Genomic DNA, 12000 nt, shown 5'->3' on the forward strand with positions numbered 1-12000 from the left:
GTTGATTTACAATGTTGTGTTAATTTCTGCTGTACAGGAAAGTGATTCGGTTATATATATATATATATATATATATATTCTTTTTCATATTCTTTTCCATTATGGTTTATCACAGGATATCAAATATAGTTCCCTGTGCTATACAGTAGGACCTTGTTGTTTATTCATCCTGTATATAATAGTTTGCATCTGCTAATCCCAAACTCCCAATCCTCCACCCCCAACCCCACCATCCCTTGGCAATCACAGGTCTGTTCTCTGTATCTGTGAGTCTGGGAAACGTCCCTGTTTAGATTGATGTCACCATGCATAGTGGTAAAAATATAGGTTTCTACAGTTCAAATCCCAGCTTCACCACTTAGTTGTGTGACCTTGGGCTAGTTCCTTAACCTCTCTGAGCCACACTGTCCTAGATGAAAAGTGAGGATAACAATAGAATTTACCTCATATCATTGCAATGAGGATGAAGTGAATTAATGAATGTAAAACACTCAGCACAGTGTTTGGCATAAAGATAGCTAGCAGTGATAGTTACCATCTTCATCATCATCGTCATATCCTTCGCTGGTGGGCCCCTATTAAGAGCTGCTCTGGCCCAGTTCCAGCCAACAAGTGAGAATGAACAGAACGGACCCTGAAACTCTTTGCACCACGGTCAGGATGTCCACCCAAGGGGAATGATGAGAGGGGTAACGCAGAATGCTGGGCTCCCAAGTATTTCTCTGCTTACAGATTTTGAGATTGGCAAGCATTTGATGGTGCCCTTTCTCCTTCTAGTTTTGCAGTCTGTAGCAAAACCAGTGCCCTCCACCCAGCTCTGGCTCCAGTCCTCGATCTATGACCTTGTTTCCTGTTGCTATAGCAGGTCTCTCATGCAGGATTCATCATTGCCTGCCCCAAAATAAGCAGTGAGGAAGACCACACACATTTCTCTATTAATCAAAGACTATTTTTAGGAGTGAGAGAAAGTCTTTGCATAATTCGTCCTTTACCCCTGGTTTGAAGCAGAAGCAGCAGTGGCAGTGGGTGGAGGATGAGCTACACTCTCAGCTTTTGCTTATTTCTCCACGGGGGAAATGAAATAACAAAGGAAGCTTGGACGAGGCAGAACTGGCCTCAGTCTTCCATTTAGAATACAAGCCCGAGAGTCTTTTCCCGATAGCTTTCTAGTTTGTGGATGTGCAGTTTGAACTGTACGCAACTCTGGGAGGCAATGCCCACTTCATTACAATGTGAGTTATGCACCATATGATCTGCGAAACCCACAGGACACCTCTGCAAGTTCTCCTTCCGGGGCCAGCTCAGCACAGGCATTTGGGTCGACTTTTCTTCTCTCTCAGACCACAGCACACAGGGCTGCCCATGAGTAACGCTTGAGGATACTTCATTTCTCAGGCTCTCCAAGAAATGAATCTTCTTTCCTACTTATTAGTATATTTGGGGAGAAATTGTGTTTCTGGAGGTCTGGGTATGAAATAATATGTATGTGAGTCAAATAACATAGAGGAGAAGTAGAGGTGACTCTGTTGGGGAGAATCTTTTTTTTTTTTTTTGGCGGTACGCGGGCCTCCCACTGTTGTGGCCTCTCCGGTCATGGAGCACAGGCTCCGGATGCGCAGGCTCAGCGGCCATGGCTCACGGGCCCAGCCGCTCTGCGGCATGTGGGATCTTCCCGGACCGGGGCACGAACCCGCATCCCCTGCATCGGCACGCGGACTCTCAACCACTGCGCCACCGGGGAAGCCCGGGGAGAATCTTACCTTTCAGAAGATGTTGAATACTAGACTCTTCCTCTCCACGGCTGGTATTTGAACTGACAGATTCACAGGCTGAAAAACAATAAGGGTTTTACCTGAGAGTGTGGAAAAGTCTTGAAAAACAGCTATTTTCCTTACCCCAAGACAGGGGAAAACAAAGTGGATGGCTTGATGCCTAAGCCTCATAATGAATTAGATAGTTTTGAAAACACTTAGATGCTATCATGCAGGGAAGATTGATCTAGGATTTAAAAAACATTGAAGAAAATATTTTTATTTATTATAAGATGTTTAAGGGTGAAACCCTGCAGGTACTGTGATGCTTAAGTTCTGAGAGGAGAACTTTTGACAGAACAAGAGCATGAAAGAGTTAATGCCTGACACCCCCTGTGAGGAGATGTCCAGATTGGAACAGCAGCTGTGCTGCGGGACCCCAGTGCGTGCAGCAATGGGGGGGATGACAGACAAACGTGAGGAGCCCCTGCTTCCAGCTGTAGCGCAAATTCAAGGGTTGGACCAGGGAGACAGAAGGGATTCTAGCCCATCTGATTCTAGCCAGAAAGATAGGCTTTTGCACAGCCCTGATGAATTTTTTTTGCAATCTCTTAGAGTCACTTTGGATGAGAATCATTCTCCTAGCTGTCCTTGCCCGTCAAAAGGAACACTAGTTAAAATAATACTCTTTTTTTTTTTTTTTTTTTTGCGGTACGCGGGCCTCTCACCGCTGTGGCCTCTCCCGTTGCGGAGCACAGGCTCCGGACGCGCAGGCCCAGCGGCCATGGCTCATGGGCCCAGCCGCTCCGCGGCATGTGGGATCCTCCAAGACCGGGGCACGAACCCGTGTCTCTGCATCGGCAGGCGGACTCTCAACCACTGCGCCACCAGGGAAGCCCAATAATGCTGTTTTAATGGCTGAGGAGAATTAGGATGACAGACCAGAGAAAGGTAGTTAGAGGAGAGGTCATAGATAGCAAGGAGATCAGCTGAGTGAATCTGAAAGGGAGGAATGGCTTTTAATGAGAAATTTGGTGTGTGTGTGTGTGTGTTTGCATGTGTATGTCAGAGAGACAGAGGTATGAGAGATCAAGGAGATAGAAATAGGGAGGAAAAAGGTCAGAGGGAATCAAATATATCTGAAAAAGATTTTGCGATCTAACTACCCCCCCAGCTCATTTCCAAATACATGTATGTATGTGTGTGTATGCTTCATCGTCTCATTACTGATAATACATATACTAGAGACATTGCCAAAAAAGAATGTTTGGTTTTACTGATTCGCTAAAGTGGGGGGCTTGGAGAAGCCTGCTTCTTGGTGCCTTCCCACCTTCGGATGTGCACGCAAGCAGCCACGTGCACATACGTAACTTAGGCTGAGCAGGGCAACTTGGGATTCTGAGAACCAACACTGGAGAGAGAAAAAGCCATAATTAGTGTTAACTGTTGACCTTACAGTTCAAGAATAGATGCTCTGGAGAATGGGAAAGGAGAACAAACATTAATTATTGAGTAGGGACCTTGGAGACAGACACTCTGGATTAAAAAGAGAGAGAGAAATTGCATAATGAATGTTAATTTTCCCTCAAAGAATTGAGTGGTCGGTGGTTGGAAGGGAAAAAGAGGCTAAAACAATCATGAAAGAGAAAGCTCAATGTGTGTCAGGGTGAGAGGGTGCAGGAGGGTTATACAAACACTCTCCATCACTGCTTACTGCTTTGCCTCTTCCTTACTCACAGCTCCCAAGGAATTTGCTATCAGGGTTTTCCTTAGAACTCGTATTATTTACCACAGTTGTGGGTAAATACTGCTGGGAAGCTCAGCCACCTCCCCAAGAGCACATGAGCCTGAAAACAGCCACAGTGCATGACAAGCTGAGAGGCGCTCAGCACTGGAATTTATTTTTTATGTGTGTCGGTGGGAGTTTGACTTTAAATAAAAGGAGGTACTGGAGCTGAGTGCCACATGGGAGAGGGCTGTGGTCCTTTGTGTGCCGCCGTGGGGTGACTCGGGCTCCAAGGCCTTGACTGTTGTTTTATCTTAATTATTGTACACAAGACACCCCGAAAGTCATCCTCTTAGCTGAAAGTGAAATCAGAAAAATGGTAGTTTGAGTAGAAAATTGGAGATGAGAATTGTAGCCAATTTTGTAAAGAGACACTATAAACAGGTTTGTCACTGGTTGCTCAGAGTGCTGGGTGGGCTCCCCACATCCAGTTGGCGGCCCTGGGGATTATCCCTTTGCTGCGTCTCCTACGTCTGCCCACTGCCTTCCATCCAGGCCCTGGTCAGCTGCTGTCTGGATGATTCTACAGTAGCCTGAGCACTCGGCCTTTTCTCTTGCCTATTCCTGGCACACAGGGTGGGTTGCATGACATCCTTCCTCAAGCACCTGTGATTTCTTGTTGCCTAAAAAGCGGCATTTCAGCTCTATCCTGGCACACAAGGCCTTCCCTGGCCTGGTCCTGGCCTGCCTTTCAGCCCCATCTCCCCCCATGAAGCCCCACCACAGGGCATTCTTACAGGTTACTCATCATTTCCCGCATGGATTCTGCTTTCTTATCTCTTTGCCTTTGTTCATGCTGGTCCCTCAGCTGGTCATGTCTTTCTCTCTTCTCTGTTTATCCACTTCTACCAGTTTCCTTCTTTTTAAAATTTTTTTACTTTTGGCTGCACCGGGTCTTAGTTGCGGCATGTGGGATCTTTTAGTTGCAGCATGAGATTTCTTAGTTGCACCATGCATGCAGGATCTAGTTCCCCAACCAGGGATCAAACCCAGGCCCCCTGCATTGGGAACACAGAGTCTTACCTACTGGACCACCAGGAAAGTCCCTCTTTTCTTTTTTTTTTAAATAGAATTTTGTTTATATTTGTTTAAAAAAAAATTTTGGCTGTGCCTCGAGGCTGTTGGGATTTTAGTTCCCCAACCAGGGATCGAACCCAGGCCCCAGCAGTGAAAGCACCAAGTCCTAACCACTGGACCACCAGGGAATTCCCTACCAGTTTCTTTAAAGTCAGTACAAATAGAGATTCCTCTGCAAAAATCCGTCCTCATCCCCCAGGTTAGAATTCATCGCTCCTTCCTTGGAGGCCCCTGCATTGTGTTGTTGAGACTTCTGTTACAGCACTCATCTCATTCTGCCTTGCAGAAGAGTCAGTTGCTTGTGAATTTTTTCTCACAGGGGCTGTGAGGTTCTTGGGGGCAGCAGCCACAGGGCCCGGGGTTGAGCCCTGGGAAGCGGGAAGAAAAGAGCACAGTATCTGGGATAGACGGGGCTGGGAATGAATAAGCGCAGCTGCTCACCAGGTGTGATCAATGTGCACAAGGGGGTTAACCTCCTGTGTTTCAGTTTCCTCACCTGTGGTATGTGAATGAAAATACTCCCTTCAAAGGATGATTGGATGATAGAATGAGATGACATATGTGCCTGAGCATGTTTGCTCTTGATATCAACATCCTTCTCTTTCCCTTGAACATGGTAGGCGTTCTGCCCATTTGATCAAAAGAGTCGGACACAATATTATGGGTCTTCTCTCTTTTAGGTCCAATGATATTTTATATTGGAATTTTACTTAATACTTTATTATATACTGCAAGTATGATCTGGTTTGGTTGTCACAAAGCAATGCCATCTAGGATGGGAGGTATTATTATAGGTGCATTTTTTTTCTTTTGGTGCTTTTTTCTTTTTATTGTGTTTTCAAGGGAGAAGTACATCATCTGTTTACAAAATAGCTCTTGAAAAATACGAGTACAGATACTATAAAACAAAGCAAACTCTAGTCACGAGACACTATGTACATCATGCAAAAGCAACAATCTGATCTCCAGGTTATGAAAACTAGAATTAAAATGTCCCTACACAGAAAAGGTCCAAGTTCCCAGCTTGGCAAAACTTAGGTGCAGTTACACGAAACGTTTAATAAACTGAATTCTTTTTCCCCAATGTGTAAACAAAATGACAAGACTAAATCTGTGCCTGATAATTTCAATCTAACTCAGAAGCTACACAGAACACACAGACACCTTGTAGACTTCACCTGTTAGTCTGACCATCTTTCCTTCTTAGGTGGTAGGAGGAAGGGCAAGGTGACTGTGCAGAGCAAAGATGTGGGAAGTAGAAATACTGTACACTAGACATCACAAAGTATGGTGAAAAGAAAGCCTCAATTAGTGCATAGCCTAAGGGGGAAAAGACTACACTCCAACTTTGGCAAATTAATTTAGAAGGATAGGGGAAGAGTTTAAGTAATTGCAGTTTAACATGAAAAATGCACGTGTGATAGAATGGAGCACAATGGAGGATTCAAAAACATGCTCATCAGAAAAATCTGTTAGGTTTGCTTTGTCCAGATTAAGAAAGAATATATAGTTGCATTATATGCTGTAACAAAGAGACTCAGAAAGATAAACACGTGTTTCTGTTTCAGGTAAGAGTCTAGAGGGAGGGGGTAGCCCAGGGTAACTCTGCTCCCTGAAGGTATCTGGGCTCTGTGCTCCCTTATATCTTATGGCTTCATCATCCCCTAGAGTATTGCCCTCTTCCACGTGGTTGAAGCTACTTCACCACGGCAACCAAGTCCAAGGGGCAAAGGAAGGAGGAAGGCAATGGTTTCCTCTTTTTAAAATTAAAAAAAAAATTTTTTTTTTTTTTTTTGGCTGCGTTGGGTCTTTGTTGCTGCGTGCAGGCTTTCTCTAGTTGTGGCAAGCGGGGGCTACTCTTCGTTGTGGTGCACGGGCTTCTCATTGCGCTGGCTTCTCTTGTTGCAGAGCCTGGCATGCAGGCTCAGTAGTTGTGGCATGTGGGATCTTCCCGGGCTTAGTTGCTCCGCGGCATGTGGGGTCTTCCCGGACCATGGATCGAACCTGTGTCCCCTGCATGGGCAGGCGGATTCTTATCCACTGCACCACCAAGGAAGTCCCCAGTGATTTCCTTTTAAGGAAATGACCTGGAAGTCAGTCGCACAAGTTACTTCTGTTCACATTTCATCAGCCACATCAGTTATATGACCATACCTGGCTGCAAGGAAGGCTGGGAAATATAATTTCTAGCCAAGTAGCCTTGTGTTCAACTAAACTTCAGGGTAGGGGATTCTGCTAATAACAGGAGTAATGGAAAAATGGATATTGGGGAACAAGTAAGTCTTTGCTACTGACAGTTTCAATCAATATTTATGGGCAACGTTCTGCGAGTACCTATGATGTTCTCTGGGATATTCAGAAGTAGAGGAGGGGAATCTATCCTGGAGGAGGATGAAGAAAAAGAGTAAAAAAAATAGCGGAAGTAGGGAGTGCCTGGTGAGAGACCCAGGTAGTAAGAATTACTGCTGACCTAAGATAGTAGCAATCAGTGTGGGCTGAGGTGGTCAGGTGAGGTGGTACAATGAAGGTGGGACTGCAGCTAGTCCTTGAAGCCTAGAAACCTGGACAAGAGGGCCTAGAGGCAGTAAATTCTAGTGAGAAGAGCTTTGGCCTAAGTAGGTGCAGGAAGATCTGGGTTTGAGCCTTAGATTTGCCGCATAGAAGCTGTGTGACTTTGAGCAAGTCACCGTACCTCTCTGGGCCTCAGTTTTCTTATCCATAAAATGAGAGTTTTCAAACTGTGGTCTCATAGTTCTAGTGACTCTGCATAGACCCCACAGCCGGGAATCATTTCAGGAGGGAAAGAATTAGCTGGGCTCTGAAGAAGTTGTTGGGGGACACAGACCATCCCTACTTTAACCAGGCAGCTCTGCTTTTATCCATTTTATCTATAGGTGTCCTCAGAAAGTCTGTTTGATAAAATGCTTCCCCTGCTTAAATGCTGATGAAGGTGATGCCTACATTCCATCTCAACTCTAAGGTTCTCTGAAACAGAAAAAATGCGAGGGAGGTAGAATTTACAGCTTTACAGGCTCTGTAAGAAACAGTATAAGTGCATATGCAAAAAATAAAGAGGAATTAAATATTCTTCAACACTTCATATTGACTTTTTTCTTAAAAAAAAGAATTTTCAGCAGATTCAAAGAGAACTATTCTTTTTGACATTTTTCTTCTTTGGAAGGCATAAAGTGGCAATAATATCACATTTTCAGCCAAATACGAGGGAGGGGAGTCTTTGTACTTATAGGAATCATGAGAGGTTTCTGTCAAAGGAAAGAAGACTCCCCAGTGGTTTTTAGTGGTTCTCTGCAGGTGGCCATCAGAACACCTTCCAGTGTGGGCTGCTGATGCGGTGCTGGGTTCGCTGCCGTGAGAGAAAGAACCCCGCTTCCCTCTGAAGTCCTGACAAACACAGCTTCCCTGCCCCGTGGTCCATGTGACAGACCCAAATTAGCCCCATGCCGAGCCTCATGGGAATCCCCCATAACTTCTGCAAGGGGAGGAGAGTATATGGGTCAGGACTCAGGGGAGAACAGAAACCACCAAGGTATTTTAAGAAGAAATGGAGCTACTATAGAGCACTTGGTGCTTACGAAGTTGCTGCAGCAGCTGCCTCTTGACAGTCTTCACGAGCTCGCTTGCCAGGGTAAGTAGCCAAAGTGCCTCCGCCTCACTTCTGCCCTTCAGATCTCATGCAAGTGCATCTGTTTGGCAGAACCGCATCTGCATCCCACCCCCTAACTGCAAAGGTTATCTGGGAAATGTGGTTTTTAGCCTTCCAGCCTTTGCAGTACAGGAGGGCACTGGAAGGAAATGCTGGGTGCCAAGCGACCGTATCCAGCCATGTTTTTCTTTATTTCAACATCTGAGAACGGGTAAATCCACCAACATGATTGCTTATGGATTATTAACAAACACTGATTGGGCAAAAGGGCCTTATTGCCACCCAGGCTTCCTCCTACCTTCCTCTACTTCTTTTTACCTGGAGATGGAGGGATTGTGGACTCAGTGATTCAGAACTGATGTTTGGAAAATGAAAGCAAGAACAGTCATGAATTATTGAATGACTGAGATCCTGCTTCAGGACTTAGACAACAGAACTGCTCTACAGAGAGAGTCTCCTTGGGAAAGGGGGTTATTTAGTAACATGCAGCATTACAGCTGGAAAGAACCTTAGAAATACTGTTTAGTATTTTCCAAAGTGTGTTCCAAAAACTAGTTAGATGCACATGATGCTTTACTAAAAACAAGAAAGAATTCAGTGGTCAAACAAGTTTGGGAAACATTGCATATCCTCATCTTGAGGAACCATAATCCATATTAACACAGTAGAGGCTCCTGCAGTAAGGATTCTGCTTTGCTGTAGCCTACTGGTTTCCAACTTATTTGGCCTCAGAACTTTTTTTTTTTTTTTTTTTTTTTTTTTTTTTTTTTTTTAACAGAATGCCTGGTAACCTTCTGAGGACTTGGAGTTCTATGGGATATACACTGGGAGGATTGGATCTAATCCCAGTTCCTCTTTCTCCATATGGAGAAGCTGAGCTCCAAAGCAGTAGATTTATTTGCCAATGATCACAGAAATCAGGGTGGTAGAGCTGAGAAGAAAACCCAAGGCTTTGGATATTTAGTCCAAAGTTCTTTCTTCTTCCTCACGCTGTCTCATCTAATGGACTTCTTTTAGTTTTGGCTGCGTTGGGTCTTTGTTGCTGCACGCGGGCATTCTCTAGTTGCGGCGAGCAGGGGCTACTCTTCGTTGCGGTGCACATGCTTCTCATTGCGGTGGCTTCTCTTGTTGGGAGCATGGGCTCTAGGCGTGTGGGCTTCAGTAGTTGTGGCACACGGGCTCAGTAGTTGTGGCTCGTGGGCTCTAGAGCGCAGGCTCAGTAGTTGTGGCTCACGGGCTTAGTTGCTCCATGGCATGTGGGATCTTCCCGGACCAGGGCTTGAACCCCTGTCCCCTGCATTGGCAGGTGGATTCTTGATCACTGCGCCACCAGGGAAGCCCCGGGCTTCTTCACTTTTAAATCTCTAGGCATCTTCACTAAAGCAAAAGCTGCTAAGAGGAAGGCTACTCAAGGAAAATCATACTTTGTCAAATATCCCACCAACATGGAAGGATCCTTTTACCCATGAGTCCCCACAACCAACATTATCACAAATGACAAATGGGGAGAACACAGAGAAAGTCAACCACTTAGCATATGTTTGCCCCCAAATAATCAGTGTTTTGAGACCAGCTGGGATATTCTTGGACCCTTCATTTTTCTGTTTACCAAGTTGTAGACCCTCAGGAAATGACACCAGTATATTATCTATTATGAAAACAAATTATGCCCAAATCTAGTGACTTAAAGCAATAAACCTTACTATATCTCACATAGTTTCTATGGGAATCTGGGAGGGGCTTAGGCCTGTGACTCCGGTGCAGTCTCTTGTGAGGCTGCCGTCACAATGCCAATCAGGGATGCAGTCATCTGGGGATTTCCCTGGGGTTGGACCATCTCAGAAGTCACACACTGTCACTTCTGTCATATTCTATATTTACCAGAAGTGAGCCACTATGTCCAGCGCACACTCAAGGGGAGGAGAATTGGGCTCCCCCCTTTTTTTTTTGCGGTACGCGGGCCTCTCACTGCTGTGGCCTCTCCCTCTGCAGAGCACAGGCTCCGGACACGCAGGCTCAGTGGCCATGGCTTACAGGCCCAGCTGCTCCGTGGCATGTGGGATCTTCCCGGACCGGGGCACGAACCCGTGTCCCCTGCATCGGCAGGCGGACTCTCAACCACTGCGCCACCAGGGAAGCCCCAAGGGCTCCCCCTTTTGAAAGAACAAGTGTCAAAGAATTTGTAGACATATTTTAAAACCACCATACCAAGAAAGAGTTGCAAGAGAGAAAGATGCTAATTAAATGACCAAAAAACAAGGCAAGTTTTGGGGGTAAAAATCTTTTTAGGACAAGAGCAGGTGTCAACTGGAAACTGTGAAAGAGATGAAGAATTTAAATTTGCATGGGACCTGGAGTCCCAAACCGAACCACTGGCACAGACATTCTTGAACTTCTTGCAATAAAGAACTTCTGAATAAAAGGACTTCTGAAAGAAAACTTCTATTGCTGCCACTGTGACTAGGAGAATAGATGAAGGATTTGAATCAAGGATAAGCAACTCCAATGTTCCAATGTTTTGACTTATATCCTTCCAAGTTAAATTTTCCTTTCTTAAGCCTTTGAATTTTCTAAGTGTTGCAATATCCCAACATGACCAAGAGGGTCGAATTCCAGCTCAAGTCTTCACATCTTTTTTTTTTCTTCTGAAGGTTTATACTCATTCTTCTATGCTATCTGAAAGCAAGATATCATGATCTAATTGCTTAAGAATTTCTTTCCAAGTAGATGTTGGCAGAGTCTGAAAGTCTCAGAATGATCAGACAGATCATATTTCCACTTTAACCCAAGATTTTTTTAAATTAAAAAACAACTATGATCCCCCCCAAACTTTCCTTTATGGCATCTGGGGTATTCTGTCCACGCATTTCTTGGACATATGATAAAGATAAGAGGATCTCTAGGACTCTTCTAATATATTTGGGAGCTAAACAACAAACGGATGCATATAAATACAGTAATCACAAAAGTGGGATTGAGAGAGAGAAATGGGTGAAACCTACATCGTAGCAGTTCAGTGAGATGAAGTGGATTTACTGAGGAAAATATCCCGGAATAGATGAACCTTCCCCTGGAGCTTAAAATGATTCTAAATATTTGAGGGCAACTTGGGCAAAGGCTGGGAGATAAGAGAAGGAAGACTGAATGTTTGGGCCATCAGACAGATGAGAAAAGGGTGGGCCTGAATATAGTGGGAGATGAGACTGGAAGAGTAGGGTGGGGATGGTGATCAAGATGCATTTGAACAAACAGCTGCAAAGAATTTGGTGTGGGTGGAGCAAATCCTTTGCAGGAGTTGAAAATGTTTTTCAGTATCCTGCTTCCCAGAGCAAAACAAAACAGGGCTTTCCCATTAACAGAGACTCTGAGAAAGCTGGGCCTGTTCTATGGGCGCTTGTAGGGAGATGTGGGTTAAGGTTCTGCCTGCCTCCCAGAGCCCTATGCAATCACTGTCGAGGCTGGAGGTCCACCAGCTGTATATGGAGGACGGATGATTCATTTGTTCATTTATTCAACAAGCTCACAGTGAATGCCTTTAGGTTTGAGAGGCAAGCAGGATTAAATACGTTGTTCATGGGACTAAGACAAGATGGCAGGCAAGTCTCGATTTATTCAGCATAAATTTCATTTCTCTCTTTCTTTCTTTCGTGTGGAAATTATTGAAAGATTTTCAATGAACATTTATTGTGATCCCGCTCTGTTTGCGTCAGGGACTGTGCTAA

At 44.8% G+C, this 12000-nt stretch overlaps 1 protein-coding gene across 1 annotated transcript in view; it reads right to left on the reverse strand.

The window, feature by feature from the left end:
• KIAA2012 (KIAA2012 ortholog) overlaps positions 1–12000 on the reverse strand; it is a 120686-nt gene that overhangs the window by 70649 nt on the left and 38037 nt on the right. The window contains 1 exon segment of the mRNA XM_060106674.1: positions 1761–1829. Coding sequence (XP_059962657.1) covers positions 1761–1829 — 69 coding nt within the window.

Source organism: Mesoplodon densirostris, chromosome 8 (genome assembly GCF_025265405.1).
Source record: "Mesoplodon densirostris isolate mMesDen1 chromosome 8, mMesDen1 primary haplotype, whole genome shotgun sequence".
Lineage (NCBI taxonomy): Eukaryota > Metazoa > Chordata > Mammalia > Artiodactyla > Ziphiidae > Mesoplodon > Mesoplodon densirostris.